Here is a 17,623-nt window from a genome sequence, read left to right on the forward strand (position 1 = left end):
TGCAGATCTCCGTCTCCTCTGACGGAGGACACGTCTTCCCGTCTCCGGGCTGACGGAGGGGGGGCGCCGTCCTCTCTCTGGAGCTGTTCCCCCCACAGGGCTGAGGGCAGAGAGGACATCAGTGAGCAGCACTTCAGATGTCTTCAGCTGAGGTTAGCCACAGGCTTCTTGTGAGCACACTCACTTCACAGCACTCAGCGGGACCAACCCTGATCAAATCAACTGTGTTGTCGTGTTGTCGTGTTGTCGTGTTGTCGTGTGTCGTCGTGTGTCGTCGTGTGTCGTCGTGTGTCGTCGTGTGTCGTCGTCATGTGTCGTCGTCATGTGTCGTCGTGTGTCGTCGTGTGTCGTCGTGTGTCTTCGTGTGTCGTCGCCGTGTGTCGTCGTGTGTCGTCGTCGTGTGTCGTCGTCGTGTGTCGTCGTGTGTCGTCGTCATGTGTCGTCGTCATGTGTCGTCGTCATGTGTCGTCGTCATGTGTCGTCGTCATCATGTGTCGTCGTGTGTCGTCGTCATGTGTCGTCGTCATGTGTCGTCGTCGTGTGTCGTCGTCGTGTGTCGTCGTCGTGTGTCGTCGTGTGTCGTCGTCATGTGTCGTCGTCATGTGTCGTCGTCGTGTGTCGTCGTCATGTGTCGTCGTCATGTGTCGTCGTCATGTGTCGTCGTCATGTGTCGTCGTCATCATGTGTCGTCGTGTGTCGTCGTCATGTGTCGTCGTCATGTGTCGTCGTCATGTGTCGTCGTCATGTGTCGTCGTCGTGTGTCGTCGTGTGTCGTCGTCATGTGTCTTCGTGTGTCGTCGCCGTGTGTCGTCGTGTGTCGTCGTCGTCGTCGTGTGTCGTCGTCGTGTGTCGTCGTGTGTCGTCGTCATGTGTCGTCGTCATGTGTCGTCGTCATGTGTCGTCGTCATCATGTGTCGTCGTGTGTCGTCGTCGTGTGTCGTCGTCATGTGTCGTCGTCATGTGTCGTCGTCATGTGTCGTCGTCATCATGTGTCGTCGTGTGTCGTCGTCATGTGTCGTCGTCATGTGTCTTCGTGTGTCGTCGCCGTGTGTCGTCGTGTGTCGTCGTCGTCGTCGTGTGTCGTCGTCGTGTGTCGTCATGTGTCGTCGTCATGTGTCGTCGTCATCATGTGTCGTCGTGTGTCGTCGTCGTGTGTCGTCGTCATGTGTCGTCGTCATGTGTCGTCGTCATGTGTCGTCGTCATCATGTGTCGTCGTGTGTCGTCGTCATGTGTCGTCGCCATGTGTCGTCGTCATGTGTCGTCGTCGTGTGTCGTCGTCGTGTGTTGTCGTGTGTTGTCGTGTGTTGTCGTGTGTTGTCGTGTGTTGTAGTGTGTTGTCGTGTGTTGTCGTGTGTTGTCGTGTGTTGTCGTGTGTTGTCGTCATGTGTCGTCGTCATGTGTCGTCGTCATGTGTCGTCATGTGTCGTCGTGTGTCGTCGTCGTGTGTCGTCGTCGTGTGTTGTCGTCGTGTGTCGTCGTGTGTTGTCGTGTGTCGTCGTGTGTCGCCGTGTGTCGTCGTCATGTGTCGTCGTCATGTGTCGTCGTCATGTGTCGTCGTGTGTCGTCGTGTGTCGTCGTCGTGTGTTGGTCGTGTGTTGGTCGTGTGTCGTCATGTGTCGTCGTGTGTCGTCGTGTGTCGTGTGTCGTCGTGTGTGTCGTGTGTCGTCGTGTGTCGTCATGTGTCGTCGTCGTGTGTCGTCGTGTGTCGTGTGTCGTCGTGTGTTGTCGTGTGTCGTCGTGTGTTCGTCATGTGTCGTCGTCGTGTGTCGTCGTGTGTCGTCGTGTGTTGTCGTGTGTCGTCGTGTGTCGTCGTCATGTGTCGTCGTCGTGTGTCGTCGTGTGTCGCCGTGTGTCGTCGTCATGTGTCGTCGTCATGTGTTGTCGTGTGTCGTCGTGTGTTGTCGTGTGTCGTCGTGTGTCGCCGTGTGTCGTCGTCATGTGTCGTCGTCGTGTGTTGTCGTGTGTCGTCGTGTGTCGCCGTGTGTCGTCGTCATGTGTCGTCGTTGTGTCGTCGTGTGTCGCCGTGTGTCGTCGTCATGTGTCGTCGTCGTGTGTTGTCGTGTGTCGTCGTGTGTCGCCGTGTGTCGTCGTCATGTGTCGTCGTCGTGTGTCGTCGTCGTGTGTTGTCGTGTGTCGCCGTGTGTCGTCGTCATGTGTCGTCGTCATGTGTTGTCGTGTGTCGTCGTGTGTCGCCGTGTGTCGTCGTCATGTGTCGTCGTCGTGTGTTGTCGTGTGTCGTCGTGTGTCGCCGTGTGTCGTCGTCATGTGTCGTCGTCGTGTGTCGTCGTGTGTCGTCGTGTGTTGTCGTGTGTCGTCGTGTGTCGCCGTGTGTCGTCGTCATGTGTCGTCGTCATGTGTCGTCGTCGTGTGTCGTCGTGTGTCGTCGTGTGTCGTCATGTGTCGTCGTCGTGTGTCGTCGTCGTGTGTTGTCGTCGTGTGTCGTCGTGTGTTGTCGTGTGTCGTCGTGTGTCGCCGTGTGTCGTCGTCATGTGTCGTCGTCATGTGTCGTCGTCATGTGTCGTCGTGTGTCGTCGTGTGTCGTCGTCGTGTGTCGTCGTCGTGTGTTGTCGTCGTGTGTCGTCATGTGTCGTCGTGTGTCGTCGTGTGTCGTCGTGTGTCGTGTGTCGTCGTGTGTCGTCGTGTGTTGTCGTGTGTCGTCGTGTGTCGTCGTCATGTGTCGTCGTCGTGTGTGTCGTCGTGTGTCGTCGTGTGTCGGTGTGTTGTGTGTGTCGTCGTGTGTCGTCGTCATGTGTCGTCGTCGTGTGTCGTGTGTCGTGTGTCGTGTGTGTCGTGTGTGTGTCGTGTGTGTCGTGTGTCGTCGTCATGTGTCGTGTCGTGTGTGTCGTGTTGTCGTCGTGTGTCGTCGTCATGTGTCGTCGTCATGTGTTGTCGTGTGTCGTCGTGTGTTGTCGTGTGTCGTCGTGTGTCGTCATGTGTCGTCGTCATCATGTGTCGTCGTGTGTCGTCGTCATGTGTCGTCGTCATGTGTCGTCGTCATGTGTCGTCGTCGTGTCGTCGTGTGTCGTCGTCATGTGTCTTCGTGTGTCGTCGCCGTGTGTCGTGTGTCGTCGTCGTCGTCGTGTGTCGTCGTCGTGTGTCGTCGTGTGTCGTCGTCATGTGTCGTCGTCATGTGTCGTCGTCATGTGTCGTCGTCGTGTGTCGTCGTGTGTCGTCGTGTGTCGTCGTCATGTGTCGTCGTCATGTGTCGTCGTCATGTGTCGTCGTCATCATGTGTCGTCGTGTGTCGTCGTCATGTGTCGTCGTCATGTGTCTTCGTGTGTCGTCGCCGTGTGTCGTCGTGTGTCGTCGTCGTCGTCGTGTGTCGTCGTCGTGTGTCGTCGTGTGTCGTCGTCATGTCGTCGTCATGTGTCGTCGTCATGTGTCGTCGTCATCATGTGTCGTCGTGTGTCGTCGTCGGTGTCGTCGTCATGTGTCGTCGTCATGTGTCGTCGTCATGTGTCGTCGTCATGTGTCGTCGTCATCATGTGTCGTCGTCGTGTGTCGTCGTCATGTGTCGTCGCCATGTGTCGTCGTCATGTGTCGTCGTCGTGTGTTGTCGTCATGTGTCGTCATGTGTTGTCGTGTGTTGTAGTGTGTTGTCGTGTGTTGTCGTGTGTTGTCGTGTGTCGCCGTGTGTCGTCGTCATGTGTCGTCGTCATGTGTCGTCGTCATGTGTCGTCATGTGTCGTCGTGTGTCGTCGTGTGTCGTCGTGTGTGTTGTCGTCGTGTGTCGTCGTGTGTTGTCGTGTGTCGTCGTGTGTCGGTGTGTCGTCGTCATGTGTCGTCGTCATGTGTTGTCGTCGTGTGTCGTCATGTGTCGTCGTTGTCGTGGTGTGTCGTGTGTCGTCGGTGTTGTCGTGTGTTGTCGTGTGTTGTCGTGTGTTGTCGTGTGTCGTCGTGTGTGTTGTCGTGTGTCGTCGTGTGTCGTCGTCATGTGTCGTCGTCGTGTGTCGTCGTGTGTTGTCGTGTGTTGTCGTGTGTTGTCGTGTGTTGTCGTGTGTTGTCGTGTGTTGTCGTGTGTTGTCGTGTGTTGTCGTGTGTTGTCGTGTGTTGTCGTGTGTTGTCGTGTGTTGTCGTGTGTTGTAGTGTGTTGTCGTGTGGTCGTGTGTCGTCGTCATGTGTCGTCGTGTGTGTGTGTGTGTGTGTGTGTGTGTGTCGTCGTCATGTGTCGTCGTCGTGTGTCGTCGTGTGTCGCCGTGTGTCGTCGTCATGTGTCGTCGTCGTGTGTTGTCGTGTGTCGTCGTGTGTCGGCGTGTGTCGTCGTCATGTGTCGTCGTCGTGTGTTGTCGTGTGTCGTGTGTCGCCGTGTGTCGTCGTCATGTGTCGTCGTCATGTGTCGTCGTGTGTTGTCGTGTGTCGTCGTGTGTCGCCGTGTGTCGTCGTCATGTGTCGTCGTCGTGTGTTGTCGTGTGTTGTCGTGTGTTGTCGTGTGTTGTCGTGTGTTGTCGTGTGTTGTCGTGTGTTGTCGTGTGTTGTCGTGTGTTGTCGTGTGTCGCCGTGTGTCGTCGTCATGTGTCGTCGTCATGTGTCGTCGTCGTGTGTCGTCGTGTGTCGTGTGTCGTCATGTGTCGTCGTCGTGTGTCGTCGTCGTGTGTTGTCGTCGTGTGGTCGTTGTGTTGTCGTGTGTCGTGTGTGTCGCCGTGTGTCGTCGTCATGTGTCGTCGTCATGTGTCGTCGTCATGTGTCGTCGTCGTGTGTCGTCGTCGTGTGTCGTCGTCGTGTGTTGTCGTCGTGTGTCGTCATGTGTCGTCGTGTGTCGTCGTGTGTCGTGTGTGTCGTCGTGTGTCGTCGTGTGTCGTCGTGTGTTGTCGTGTGTCGTCGTGTGTCGTCGTCATGTGTCGTCGTCGTGTGTCGTCGTGTGTCGTCGTGTGTCGTCGTGTGTTGTCGTGTGTCGTCGTGTGTCGTCGTCATGTGTCGTCGTGTGTCGTCGTGTGTCGTCGTGTGTCGTCGTGTGTTGTCGTGTGTCGTCGTGTGTCGTCGTCATGTGTCGTCGTCGTGTGTCGTCGTGTGTCGTCGTGTGTTGTCGTGTGTCGTCGTGTGTCGCCGTGTGTCGTCGTCATGTGTCGTCGTCGTGTGTTGTCGTGTGTCGTCGTGTGTCGCCGTGTGTCGTCGTCATGTGTCGTCGTGTGTCGCCGTGTGTCGTCGTCATGTGTCGTCGTCGTGTGTCGTCGTCGTGTGTTGTGTCGTGTGTCGCCGTGTGTCGTCGTCATGTCGTCGTCGTGTGTTGTCGTGTGTCGTCGTGTGTCGCGTGTGTCGTCGTCATGTGTCGTCGTCGTGTGTTGTCGTGTGTCGTCGTGTGTCGGAGTGTGTTGTCGTGTGTCGTCGTGTGTGTCGTGTGTGTCGTCGTGTGTCGTCGTGTGTCGTCGTGTGTCGTGTGTCGTCGTGTGTTGTCGTGTGTCGTCGTGTGTCGCCGTGTGTCGTCGTCATGTGTCGTCGTGTGTGTCGTGTGTCGTGTGTGTCGTGTGTCGTCGTCGTGTGTCGTCGTGTGTCGTCGTGTGTCGTCGTCGTGTGTCGTCGTGTGTCGTCGTGTGTCGTCGTGTGTCGTCGTGTGTCGTCGTCATGTGTTGTCGTGTGTCGTCGTGTGTCGTCGTGTGTCGTCGTCATGTGTCGTCGTCGTGTGTCGTCGTGTGTCGTCATGTGTCGTCGTCGTGTGTCGTCGTGTGTCGTCGTCGTGTGTCGTCGTCGTGTGTCGTCGTCGTGTGTCGTCGTGTGTCGTCGTGTGTCGTCGTGTGTCGTCGTGTGTCGTCGTCATGTGTTGTCGTGTGTCGTCGTGTGTCGTCGTCGTGTGTTGTCGTGTGTCGTCGTGTGTCGCCGTGTGTCGTCGTCATGTGTCGTCGTCGTGTGTCGTCGTGTGTCGTCGTGTGTCGTCGTGTGTCGTCGTGTGTCGTCGTGTGTCGTCGTGTGTTGTCGTGTGTCGTCGTGTGTCGCCGTGTGTCGTCGTCATGTGTCGTCGTCGTGTGTCGTCGTGTGTCGTCGTGTGTCGTCATGTGTCGTCGTCGTGTGTCGTCGTGTGTCGTCGTCGTGTGTCGTCGTCGTGTGTCGTCGTCGGTGTGTCGTCGTGTGTCGTCGTGTGTCGTCGTGTGTCGTCGTGTGTCGTCGTCATGTGTTGTCGTGTGTCGTCGTGTGTCGTCGTCATGTGTCGTCGTGTGTCGTCGTGTGTCGTCGTGTGTTGTAGTGTGTTGTCGTGTGTTGTCGTGTGTTGTCGTGTGTTGTCGTGTGTTGTAGTGTGTTGTAGTGTGTTGTAGTGTGTTGTAGTGTGTTGTCGTGTGTTGTCGTGTGTTGTCGTGTGTTGTAGTGTGTTGTCGTGTGTTGTCGTGTGTTGTCGTGTGTCGTAGACGAGTGTGTTGTCGTGTGTCGTCGTGTGTCGTCGTGTGTCGTAGACGAGTGTGTTGTCGTGTGTCGTCGTGTGTCGTCGTGTGTCGTAGACGAGTGTGTTGTCGTGTGTCGTCGTGTGTCGTCGTGTGTCGTAGACGAGTGTGTCGTCGTGTGTCGTCGTGTGTCGTCGTGTGTCGTCGTGTGTCGTCGTGTGTCGTAGACGAGTGTGTTGTCGTGTGTCGTTGTGTGACACAGTGAGTGAGCACGTGATCTGCCCCCAACTGACACTTGCCCATCCAAGCTTAAACACTTACCTCAATGAGTATAAACAGGCCGTAGGTCGGATAGCGTGTGTTTCAAATATGCACACACATAGAATCTCTGAATAGTTATCACTGCAATAACCAGTGTTTCATTTCATCTTACTTTACAGTATTCAATTTGACATGCTGTCATGTGACATTGTGTTCCCTGACTGTTCTGGTCTGTCCTCTCGCTGCACGCAGAACACAGCCCTGACAGAGGACTACATGTGGTGCATACGTACCAGGGGACAGGGGGTCCAGCCCCCCCAGTCCGAGAGCACACAGTCCTCGGGGCAGGGCAGTCGGCTGTTCCTCGCTCCGAGGGGCATCTCCTCCGGGTCGCAGAGGTAGTCCTCCACCTGCTCCGAGGGCCCGTCGATGGTGTTCAGCATGCACCTGCACACCGGGGTGTGATCAGAGTGATGACTAAGTATGACATACATACATAAGAGTTGTATTGATAATAATAATAACAATTATAATAACAACAATTTAGAAAATATAAAAAAAAACAATAATAAAAACAACAGGATAATAATACAAAATAATATGAATAACAAGTATCATTAAAACAATTATAGTATAAATTAAAAAGTGTATTAAATAGAATAGTTGAGAAAGTCCCAGTGCGTTGCTTTATCATCCGTGTTCCTTCCGGGTCCCTCTTACCTGACCTTGCGGGTCTGCACCCCCTCCCCACAGTTCTCCTTCAGGTCCACGCTGCTGACCTTCCAGACGCTCCACGGCTCAGACATCCAGACGTACTGCCCGCAGTCACTGAGGCACGGCACCACCTCGTACACCTGGAGCACGGAGAGAAACGCATGAAGAAACCACAGAAACAAACTCGCAAAAATCATGTAAAGAATATATATAGAAAACACACGAAAAAAATACACAAATATATACATAAAAAAGGCAAGAAATCAAAGACACAAAAAGTGATAACATAATGAGAAGGGTTCTTACCTGAGCCTGTGGACGGCATCCATTCACGAATGAAGAGAAATACAAAATAAATAGATAATTAATTCAGATTATTATACTCAAGTAACATATTAACATTAAAACGCTACTATTTATCATAATATACTAATTTTTACATATTTATTGTTGTAATATATTTTAGTGCACATCTTACATTGAATGTGTTTAATTACATATTTTTATTTTTATATATTTCCTTCTAAAACGGCGCAACTTTTAACAAAATCCAATTAACCCGGGAAACGTATTGAGCCACATCCAGCCCCCCCCCCCCCCTCTTTACCTGGTTGACGTGGTCCAGCTTGGGGCAGGGTCTCCCCCCGTTGTACGGCTTCTCTCGGAGCCACTTGGACCGGACCTTCACTCCGCTGCCGCACGACTTACTGCAGCGAGACCAGTTGGACCATTCGCTCAGTTTGCAGTCTGACGGACACGGGATGATGCACGCCTCCTCGATGTAGCCTGCAGACACAACAACACATTCATCATCATCATCATCACCATCATCATCATCATCACCACTGTGGTATCTAAGACGAGGAGAGAGACTCTACAGACTTCCAGCATCTCTGGATGTCTTGTTCTGAAACACCAGAGTCCCTCGACACGAGGACGTTAGCTTTCCTCGAAGGCGTCCCTGAGATCTGAAAGGAGCTCATGTTTGGTGTGGAAACGGTGGCCGTCACATCCAGAGGTATCGACCGTTATCTGCTGTAATGTTGGGCGATTCCCAGACGGACCCAATGATGTCACGCACTCACAGGAAGTTGCAGTTCCACCGTTTGGCCACTACGGACACGAGCTTCTAGCTGAATACGATATGTAGGTCTCACCGTGGCTGTTGCAGCGCGACGTCTCCACGATGCGGTTGTCCTGGTCGTAGCACACCATGGCCTGGAACCTGTACCCCTGCCCACACTCCTTGATGTCTCCCTGCACCTTCATGCCCAGAGAGCCCTCCAGCCGCCCCCCGTCCGGCAGCACACAGTCGGACCAGTTGCCCACCGGCTGGGCGTTGTACTTGTTGCAGGGGCAGTACTGCGTCTCGCTGAGAGGGAACACCTGGTTGTTCTTACACTGGTCGCGCTTCTTGCTCTTGCCTGCAGGGAATGAGGGGGACGCGTAAGAGATTTAAAATGCCCCGCCCACATTATGCCCTCTGCACGAAACCTGGCTGTCACTGTCTTGTTCTACACACGGTACGCATCCTGTTACATTCATACAGTTATCTCTCTCTATTCCTATGCTTACATGTGTATACACAGTCCTGTACCTGCTGATCAGACATCTGCTTTACTCTAAGCTTCATCTTATGTTGCATCTTCTCTCTGGACAGTCTGACTGCCTGCCTTACTGTATACATGTCTAACTGTAGCACTAAGTAAAGACATGAGTAAAGTCCTCTTTCCGCTCTTTCTCTCCAGCTGTTCCCGGCGAGATGTCACTCACCGACCAGCGTCCTCTTGCGGGTCCGGACCCCCACGCAGTCCACGCTGCAGGAGGAGAACTTGGACCAGAGGCTGAGCTGACAGGTTTCCTCACAGGGAAGCTGGCAGAGCTGAGTGAGGGGCGGCATGGAGCTGGAGAACTGAAGACACGCCTCCACGTCCGCCTGGCCGCCGTCCTGCTTCCTGCACGACACGGCTGCAGCAACACAGATTCACCAGGGGTTAGAGGAGGAGGAGGAGGAGGAGGAGGAGGAGGAGGAGGAGGAGGAGGAGGAGGAGGGGGAGGAGAGGAGAGGAGAGGAGAGGAGGAGGAGGAGGAGGAGGAGGAGGAGGAGGAGGAGGGGGGGGAGGAGAGGAGAGGAGAGGAGGAGGAGGAGGAGGAGGAGGAGGAGGAGGGGGAGGAGAGGAGAGGAGAGGAGAGGAGGAGGAGGAGGAGGAGGAGGAGAGGAGGAGGAGGGGGGGGAGGAGAGGAGAGGAGAGGAGGAGGAGGAGGAGGAGGAGGAGGAGGAGGAGGAGGAGGAGGAGGAGGAGGAGGAGAGGAGGAGGAGCTGCAGGAAGGAGTCCTACACACTGATCCTCACTTCCTGTCCGTGTGTGTCTCCGTGTGTCCCTGTGTGTGTCTGTGTGTGTCCCCATGTGTGTGTGTCTGTGTGTGTCCCCATGTGTGTGTGTCCCCATGTGTGTGTGTCTGTGTGTGTCCCCATGTGTGTGTGTGTGTCTGTGTGTGTCCCCATGTGTGTGTCCCTGTGTGTCCCCGTGTGTGTCTCCATGTGTCCCCGTGTGTCCCTGTGTGTGTCCCCATGTGTGTGTCCCTGTGTGTCCCCGTGTGTGTGTGTCTCCGTGTGTCCCCGTGTGTCCCTGTGTGTGTCCCCATGTGTGTGTCCCTGTGTGTCCCCATGTGTGTGTGTGTCCCTGTGTGTCCCCATGTGTGTGTGTGTGTGTGTGTCTGTGTGTGTCCCCATGTGTGTGTGTCTGTGTGTGTCCCCATGTGTGTGTGTCCCCATGTGTGTGTGTCCCTGTGTGTCCCCATGTGTGTGTGTGTGTCTGTGTGTGTCCCCATGTGTGTGTCCCTGTGTGTCCCCGTGTGTGTCTCCATGTGTCCCCTGTGTGTCCCTGTGTGTGTCCCCATGTGTGTGTCCCTGTGTGTCCCCGTGTGTGTGTGTGTCTGTGTGTGTCGCCGTGTGTGTCTGTGTGTGTGTCCCCGTGTGTCCCCGTGTGTCCCCTGTGTCCTCACCTCTGATCTGTAGACCCGGTCCACATGTCTCCAGAGCCCCAACGCTGTCCTGCCGGACGGACCAGGGCACCAGCTGACAGCGACGCCACTTGTGGATTTTCCATCTGCAGAAGAGTTGAACTGCGGTCACACTAAATACAAAGCTTCAGGTGTTCTGCTAACGAGCAGACATCACTTCCTGTAGGACGGGATGTAGCATGCCTGCAGAGTCAGTACCTGTATCCCTGACACACTGACGGAGCCTCACACTCCCTCTCCTGGCTCAGGACCTCCGGACAGTCCTGCCCCCCGTTGGCCGGAGTCTGGATCACAATGCGCTTCCTGAACTGCTTCTTCTTGGTGTTTCCTCCTGAGCAAAGACACACACATTACAGCGGTCCAGACATCAGGTCTCCAGTTCACCTGAGTGCTGATGAGGAGCTGGCTACTGGGGCCACGTGTGAACGACTCAGCATCAGCATTAGCAGCAGGTGTGTTTGGACCGCAGCCATTGGTGGAGAGGCACGAGACCTCACGATCAGAAGTGTGTGTCTTTAGCCGGTCATTGCTAAGCGACCACGAACCACTCGTGGTGCAGGACGCTGTGCTTGGTGTCCATGCGTTGGTGTTTCACTGAGTTACGAAGACGTGAACAATGGCGTCCTTCAGAAGAGAGAGACACACTGACTCTGAGAGAGACACGAGAGGACGCAGTGAGTGAGGGGGGGTGCAGGACGTGCACAGTGTGCGCACAGCAGAGCTCAGGGACGAGAGCCAGGTGAACACGCTTTAAGCTTTGAGCCGACACCATCAGGATGCACCGCCCGTGTTTATGTCCACCCGACGTCTCTCTTTAATAGCACCTGAGATATCGTTGGGTGAGAAGGATCTTCCATCTCAAAGCGACGACGCTCGCCCCCTCCCCTCGGACACTCCCTAAATATTCCTTTTCTAAAATGCTGCATTTCCAGAATCCAATCACAGAGCTCAGAGTTCCTCTTTCATCGTGGCTCTGCTGAGAAGGGACGACTGGCTCATTACGCGAGAAGCAGGCTCACTGTGTGTGTGGGGGGGGGGGTGTGTGTGCGTGTGGGTGTGTGTAGGGGTGTGTGTGTGGGGGGGGGGGTGTGTGTGTGTGTGTGGTGGGGGGGGGGTGTGTGTGGTGTGGGGGGGGGGGGGTGTGTGGGGGTGGGGGTGGGGGGGGGGGGGGGGGGCGTGGTGTGTGTGGGGGGGGGGTGGCGTGCGTGTGGGTGTGCGTGTGTGTGTGGGGGGGTGCGTGTGTGTGTGGGGGGTGTGTGGGGGATGTGTGGGGGGGGCGTGCGTGTGTGTGTGTGGGGGGGGATGTGCGTGTATGTGGGGGGGGGGGGTGTGTGTGGGGGGGGGTGTGTGAACTGACGCCAACAAAGAGCTGCAGCTACCAGAGGTACAGCTAATTGAGTATTTCCATGTTCTGCTACTCTTAACTTCTGCTCCACTACATGTATTTAATACCTTTAGTTATCTGAGTACTTCTATTTTTACTACAAGATCTGAGTACTTCTACTGTTACTGTAGTACCAGGTCTGAGTACTTCTACTTCTACTGTAGTACCAGGTCTGAGTACTTCTACTGTTACTGTAGTACCAGGTCTGAGTACTTCTACTTCTACTGTAGTACCAGGTCTGAGTACTTCTACTGTTACTGTAGTACCAGGTCTGAGTACTTCTACTGTTACTGTAGTACCAGGTCTGAGTACTTCTACTTCTACTGTAGTACCAGGTCTGAGTACTTCTACTGTTACTGTAGTACCAGGTCTGAGTACTTCTACTGTTACTGTAGTACCAGGTCTGAGTACTTCTACTGTTACTGTAGTACCAGGTCTGAGTACTTCTACGGTTACTGTAGTACCAGGTCTGAGTACTTCTACTGTTACTGTAGTACCAGGTCTGAGTACTTCTACGGTTACTGTAGTACCAGGTCTGAGTACTTCTACTGTTACTGTAGTACCAGGTCTGAGTACTTCTACTTTTACTGTAGTACCAGATCTGAGTACTTCTACTGTTACTGTAGTACCAGGTCTGAGTACTTCTACTGTTACTGTAGTACCAGGTCTGAGTACTTCTACTGTTGCTGTAGTACCAGGTCTGAGTACTTCTACTTTTACTGTAGTACCAGGTCTGAGTACTTCTACTTTTACTGTAGTACCAGATATGAGTACTTCTACTGTTACTGTAGTACCAGGTCTGAGTACTTCTACTGTAGTACCAGGTCTGAGTACTTCTACTGTTACTGTAGTACCAGGTCTGAGTACTTCTACTTCTACTGTAGTACCAGGTCTGAGTACTTCTACTGTTACTGTAGTACCAGGTCTGAGTACTTCTACTGTTACTGTAGTACCAGATCTGAGTACTTCTACTGTTACTGTAGTACCAGGTCTGAGTACTTCTGCTTCTACTGTAGTACCAGGTCTGAGTACTTCTACTGTTACTGTAGTACCAGGTCTGAGTACTTATACTGTTACTGTAGTACCAGGTCTGAGTACTTCTACTGTTACTGTAGTACCAGGTCTGAGTACTTCTACTGTTACTGTAGTACCAGGTCTGAGTACTTCTACTGTTGCTGTAGTACCAGGTCTGAGTACTTCTACTGTTACTGTAGTACCAGGTCTGAGTACTTCTACTGTTGCTGTAGTACCAGGTCTGAGTACTTCTACGTCTACTGTAGTACCAGGTCTGAGTACTTCTACTGTTACTGTAGTACCAGGTCTGAGTACTTCTACTTCTACTGTAGTACCAGGTCTGAGTACTTCTACTGTTACTGTAGTACCAGGTCTGAGTACTTCTACTGTTGCTGTAGTACCAGGTGTGAGTACTTCTACGGTTACTGTAGTACCAGGTCTGAGTACTTCTACGGTTACTGTAGTACCAGGTGTGAGTACTTCTCCCCCTCTGGAGCCACTCACCGGTCCGGCAGGTGGCAGGGCAGGCGCTCCAGTCGCTGTACGGCGTCACGATGCAGTCTCTCCTGCAGGGCAGCAGGCAGGGTCTCACGGTGTCGGGGCGCAGACTCTCCGGGCACCTGGAACGCATCATCACATGCTCAGATTAAAGCACCGTAAAGATCTAATGAAGGAGATGGTCGTGGAATAATAATGATAACACATGGGATTTCTACAGCGCTTTTCCTAATCCTCAAAGACGCTTCACTTAAACAGTATATACAAAGTACATATCACACTAACATCACGTCTTTAACCTCGTGTTTTCTGATTGAACCTGAGAGAGGTCTTGTTGTTGTGTCAGCTCTTTACTTGCAGCTCATTGCATTCGAAAGGAACCAAAGACTTTGAGTCGAGACTATCCTCATAAAAACACGGGCAAAATAAGATCTATGACATAACATTACCTAACCCCCCCCACTAAACGTTACGCTGCCCCTAGTGGCAATATGAATTACTGCTACTGTCCAAAACAAAGAAATAACAAATCTCTTTTGGATTTTTAATTTGTGTAGTTTTTTTAATTAATGAACATAAAAAGTAGGACGGGAAATAACGGAGCTGACGGACGGATAACCAAAGCCTGTGACGTTAATATAGATTACAATTAGTAGTAGAAAACAACACTTGACCCAGTAGTCCCACACTATGACACAATCATTCACATTACAGTCAAATGCTTTTCCATTTCAACCAAAAAAGCCCAAATATTTTATATCCAGAATGGTCTGATTGATTGCTTCTCTCTACAAATGATTACTTTCACAAAATGCCTTGATTGGTAAAAGTCAGCAGTGGTTTTCCTGCATGGCCGAAACTGAAGCCTCAAATCATGAATTCCTTCCCTTTAGGAAAGCCTTTCCTCCTGTGGAGCCACCCGGGAGATGAGCTTTGCTCCGACCTCCCACGGCAGACCAATGACATGTGTGTGAGGAGAGGAAGCTCTTCAGCAAACAGAGAGGCACGGTGCACACACTGTACACCGTTTCATTACACCTGAACCACGCGGCTGAGTAATAACCTCGCACGGATTCTCTTTGGGTTGTTCTGCTAATGCAGGAGAACGGTCTGGGGCTGTTTCTGTGCTGCGTCGATGTGGAAGTGAGTCCTACGGCTGCTGGCCTCACTCAGCGTGTTCCACTGGGGTTAGGGGTAAACAGTGAGAAACATTTCCATACGCAGCACGGGCGCTGGGGGGGGGGGGCGTCTGCGCTGCACTGCTAGAATAATGCTGCCGTTCTGTTGAATACATAAATAGGTAATTCGTGTTCCCAGCAGATGCCTCCAGGGGGCAAACGGCTCATCAGCTCACACCTCCACCAGAACAAACCGACTCGGCGGGCGAACAGCCAGCACCAGCACAAAGGGTCTGTGACTAAAGGGAGCATTAGCACTGAAGCTAATGATGTCCCCACCCGAGGAGCTGTCGGGGGAGGGCTAGGAATAAGTATGAAGTCATGCTGCGGAGATTTGACCGCGCTAACGAGGATTATTCTGACATCTGCATAAGGGTTAAACATTTATATATACTGGTTCAGAACCAGAACCGGTACTTCTACGTAGCAGCGTCTTGAAATCAGGTAGCACCTTCTTCTTCGCCTCTGCAGTCACTTCTTTACTTTCACTTGAGTAAAGAAGTTTAGTCAGTACTTCTACTTTGACCAGAGTATTGTTAAACACGAGTATCTGTACTACTTGAGTAAAGGATGTGTGTACTTTAGCCATCTCTTCCTAACGTCATGTTTGAGACGACGGCATGGAGACTCTTACTTTTTGGGAGGCACCTGTCCCACGTTGACTCGGACGCAGATGACTTTGCGTGTTTGCATCCCCACGGAGCAGGAGGCGTCGTCGCCCCGCGTTCGGCCGCCGGACGCGTTGGAGGCGGGGATGGAGGCGTCCTCGATGCACTGCCCCCAGGCGCCCGTCTGCCAGTGGTACACCGTGCACGGGTGATCGTTACAGCCCCTCGCCTCCTGCAGGGCGCTGATGCTCGGGCACTGGACGCCTCCTGGGGAAAAGACACATTGGCGTCAAAGACTTAGCCGTCGCTCTGACGGAGAAATATGGCACGAATCAGTTGTGGGAGAATCTATGGGGCGCTTGGAGGTGTACTGTACAGATAATATCGAAGAGATAAGAGATAAGATAAATAGATGAAGTTCACAGTGTAGTCACGTGCTAAGCTAACGTCATGTGTTAATGTGGAGCAGATTCTCCATTAATCCCCGTTTTCATCGTTATTATATTATTCGGTGTATAAAGCACCCTGAGCCTCATTCAAAGGATACTCGTGGTGAAGCTTTGTAGTGTTATTATGAATTGACTCAAATGTGTGCCAACCTGCGGCATGCAAGGAGTTATCACAGGTGGGCTAGCATTCCCATTCTGCCATGGAACCGACACATGAGCTCTGAGCTGCAATCGTCTCTCGAGGCGTTGGAAAACAAATAGTCGTGCGGCAGCATGGAGCGCCTCTTTGTTGGAGGCTTGACAGATGATCTGACCCGGCAGGAGGGGGGTATAGTTACAGATGTGGCCCCAGGTGTGAACACCATGTGTCCCCTTCACCTTCACCACCAGACCTGGTCATTTGCAGCAGCCATCAACCCCCCCGAGGCCAGAGTCAGCCATCAACCCCCCCGAGGCCAGAGTCAGCCGTCAGCGCCTCAGAAACACCGGACAGTCTCCCAGAGACGAAGAAGGCGCGTCTGAGTCTGTCTGACCTTCACAGGGTCGCTGATACAAAGATATTATTGGATTTCAGCCGGCGGCCATTCATCAGGCAGGAGCTCATTAACCGAGACACTCCATTATGCGGCGCTCGCTAAGTGAGGAGTTCATTGATGAAAGTCAATTACTACGAATGAAACTCAACAGGAACAGATGCAGATGACCTGGTGATCTCAGGGTTCATTGATAACCACTGGACGGCTTTGCGCTCGAGGGTACGTGCTGCTGCTCTACTACGGTTCCTTCTCATGTACTCTGTATATCTGACTCTGCGTATCGTATTCTGCTAACACGTACTTATTCACTGTTTACGTGTGTTTTCACGTTCCTTGTCCTCACACATTGCAGCGTGATGTAACTTTCTGAGTACATCATTTCCAGTTAACTCTAGGAAGTGAAACGACACCACGGATAGGAGCGAAGGTTCAAAATGACGTTTACAGCAAGTTTAAAAAAAGAGTAAGCGAGAAGAAATGAACCGTCATGGTTTTAATGGAGAAAGATGTCGACCTTTGCAGAGCGCTTCCTCCATTAACCCTCTGTGTGCTGACCTTTGCTGCTCTCAGAGCACGCCACTGACATGGCATCAACACGTCTTTTGCTTCTACTCATTTTGTTTATTTGTCGGATGTATAAATTGTCTGATATTGAAATAGTAGAATAAATAATACAAAAATAAAAATGAACCGTCAGGAACTCACGGCGGTGCCTTCCTCTGTCTGAGGCTCCACCCACGTTACACACATGCCCCTTTCACACCGGCGCCTCTTCAGCTCCGGCTCGGAGCTAGAGCCTGAAAAGCGCCGGGTTTTCCTGTTCACACCGGAGCGGCGCCGGCTCTTAGCTCCGGAATCCGCTTCACTTCCAGCTCCAAAAAATTGTCGGTCCAGAGGCAAGAGCTTTGGATCTAAGAGGCGACGTCGCTTACGTCTCTCTCACGCCGAGGCGTGCAGGAAACTAAACCCACCTCCCATGGGTCGACTGTCTGCCTGCCTACAAGCAGTAGTGCCTATAAACACACTTTATAAAGTCAGGCAGCACTAACCAGGCTTCGTGTGATTCTGTTTATTTGTGCCTTACTTTGACCATCCGTTCGCTGTTATCGATCATTGTGGAGAGAGGCAGACGTGTTGTTTTGTATTATTGCAGCTATCGGATGCAAGTAGTCAGTTTAGCTTCGGTTGCTATGGTAACATCACCCGTTTGATACCAGAGAAACTTTCATAACAGCGTTGTGATACCAAACAGTGTCAATTCAGACTGACACACATTCACTTAGGCTAAGGGGAGCTGGGGATATGCATCAGCTGCTTGTGTGAGTCGGACAGTGAATACTTTAGAGCGGCCGCTGCAGTGTGAGCTACCGGGAGCTAACCGGGAGCTAACGGGAGCTAACGGGAGAATAAACTCCCGTGGAAGAGCAGCTCTGCAGCGGTCGGTAAATGCTGCAGAAACACATGAATAAACAATGAACCACGGCACTCTGGAGCAAAGTATAAGGTTGGAGAAGTCGTTATTCAATTTATTCTGGCTTCGTGTGATTAAAAGCAACACGATCATCGACCCGACGCTGTTGTTGTTGTTGTTGTGAGCGCCGTAATGGCTGCCGTTGGGGAGCAAATCAGCGATGTAAACGGTGACGTA

The 17,623-nt window shown here is 52.6% G+C and overlaps 1 protein-coding gene across 1 annotated transcript in view; it reads right to left on the reverse strand.

Moving 5' to 3' along the window:
- Nucleotides 1-4: 4 nt before the first annotated feature.
- Nucleotides 5-17,623, reverse strand: part of LOC117443256 (thrombospondin type-1 domain-containing protein 7A-like) — a gene marked incomplete at its 3' end in the record, with an annotated part of 121,893 nt that continues 104,274 nt past the window's right edge. Inside the window, exons 8-18 of the mRNA XM_034079221.2 lie at nucleotides 15,017-15,257; nucleotides 13,211-13,326; nucleotides 10,507-10,639; nucleotides 10,291-10,394; nucleotides 9,058-9,252; nucleotides 8,442-8,708; nucleotides 7,892-8,070; nucleotides 7,591-7,596; nucleotides 7,291-7,424; nucleotides 6,864-7,017; nucleotides 5-100 (exon numbers count right to left, since the gene is read on the reverse strand). Of these exons, the coding sequence (XP_033935112.1) occupies nucleotides 5-100; nucleotides 6,864-7,017; nucleotides 7,291-7,424; nucleotides 7,591-7,596; nucleotides 7,892-8,070; nucleotides 8,442-8,708; nucleotides 9,058-9,252; nucleotides 10,291-10,394; nucleotides 10,507-10,639; nucleotides 13,211-13,326; nucleotides 15,017-15,257 (1,625 nt within the window). The remainder of the gene's footprint in view (nucleotides 101-6,863; nucleotides 7,018-7,290; nucleotides 7,425-7,590; nucleotides 7,597-7,891; nucleotides 8,071-8,441; nucleotides 8,709-9,057; nucleotides 9,253-10,290; nucleotides 10,395-10,506; nucleotides 10,640-13,210; nucleotides 13,327-15,016; nucleotides 15,258-17,623) is intronic.

The sequence above is a fragment of the Pseudochaenichthys georgianus genome, unplaced genomic scaffold (genome assembly GCF_902827115.2).
Source record: "Pseudochaenichthys georgianus unplaced genomic scaffold, fPseGeo1.2 scaffold_568_arrow_ctg1, whole genome shotgun sequence".
Classification (NCBI taxonomy): Eukaryota; Metazoa; Chordata; class Actinopteri; order Perciformes; family Channichthyidae; genus Pseudochaenichthys; species Pseudochaenichthys georgianus.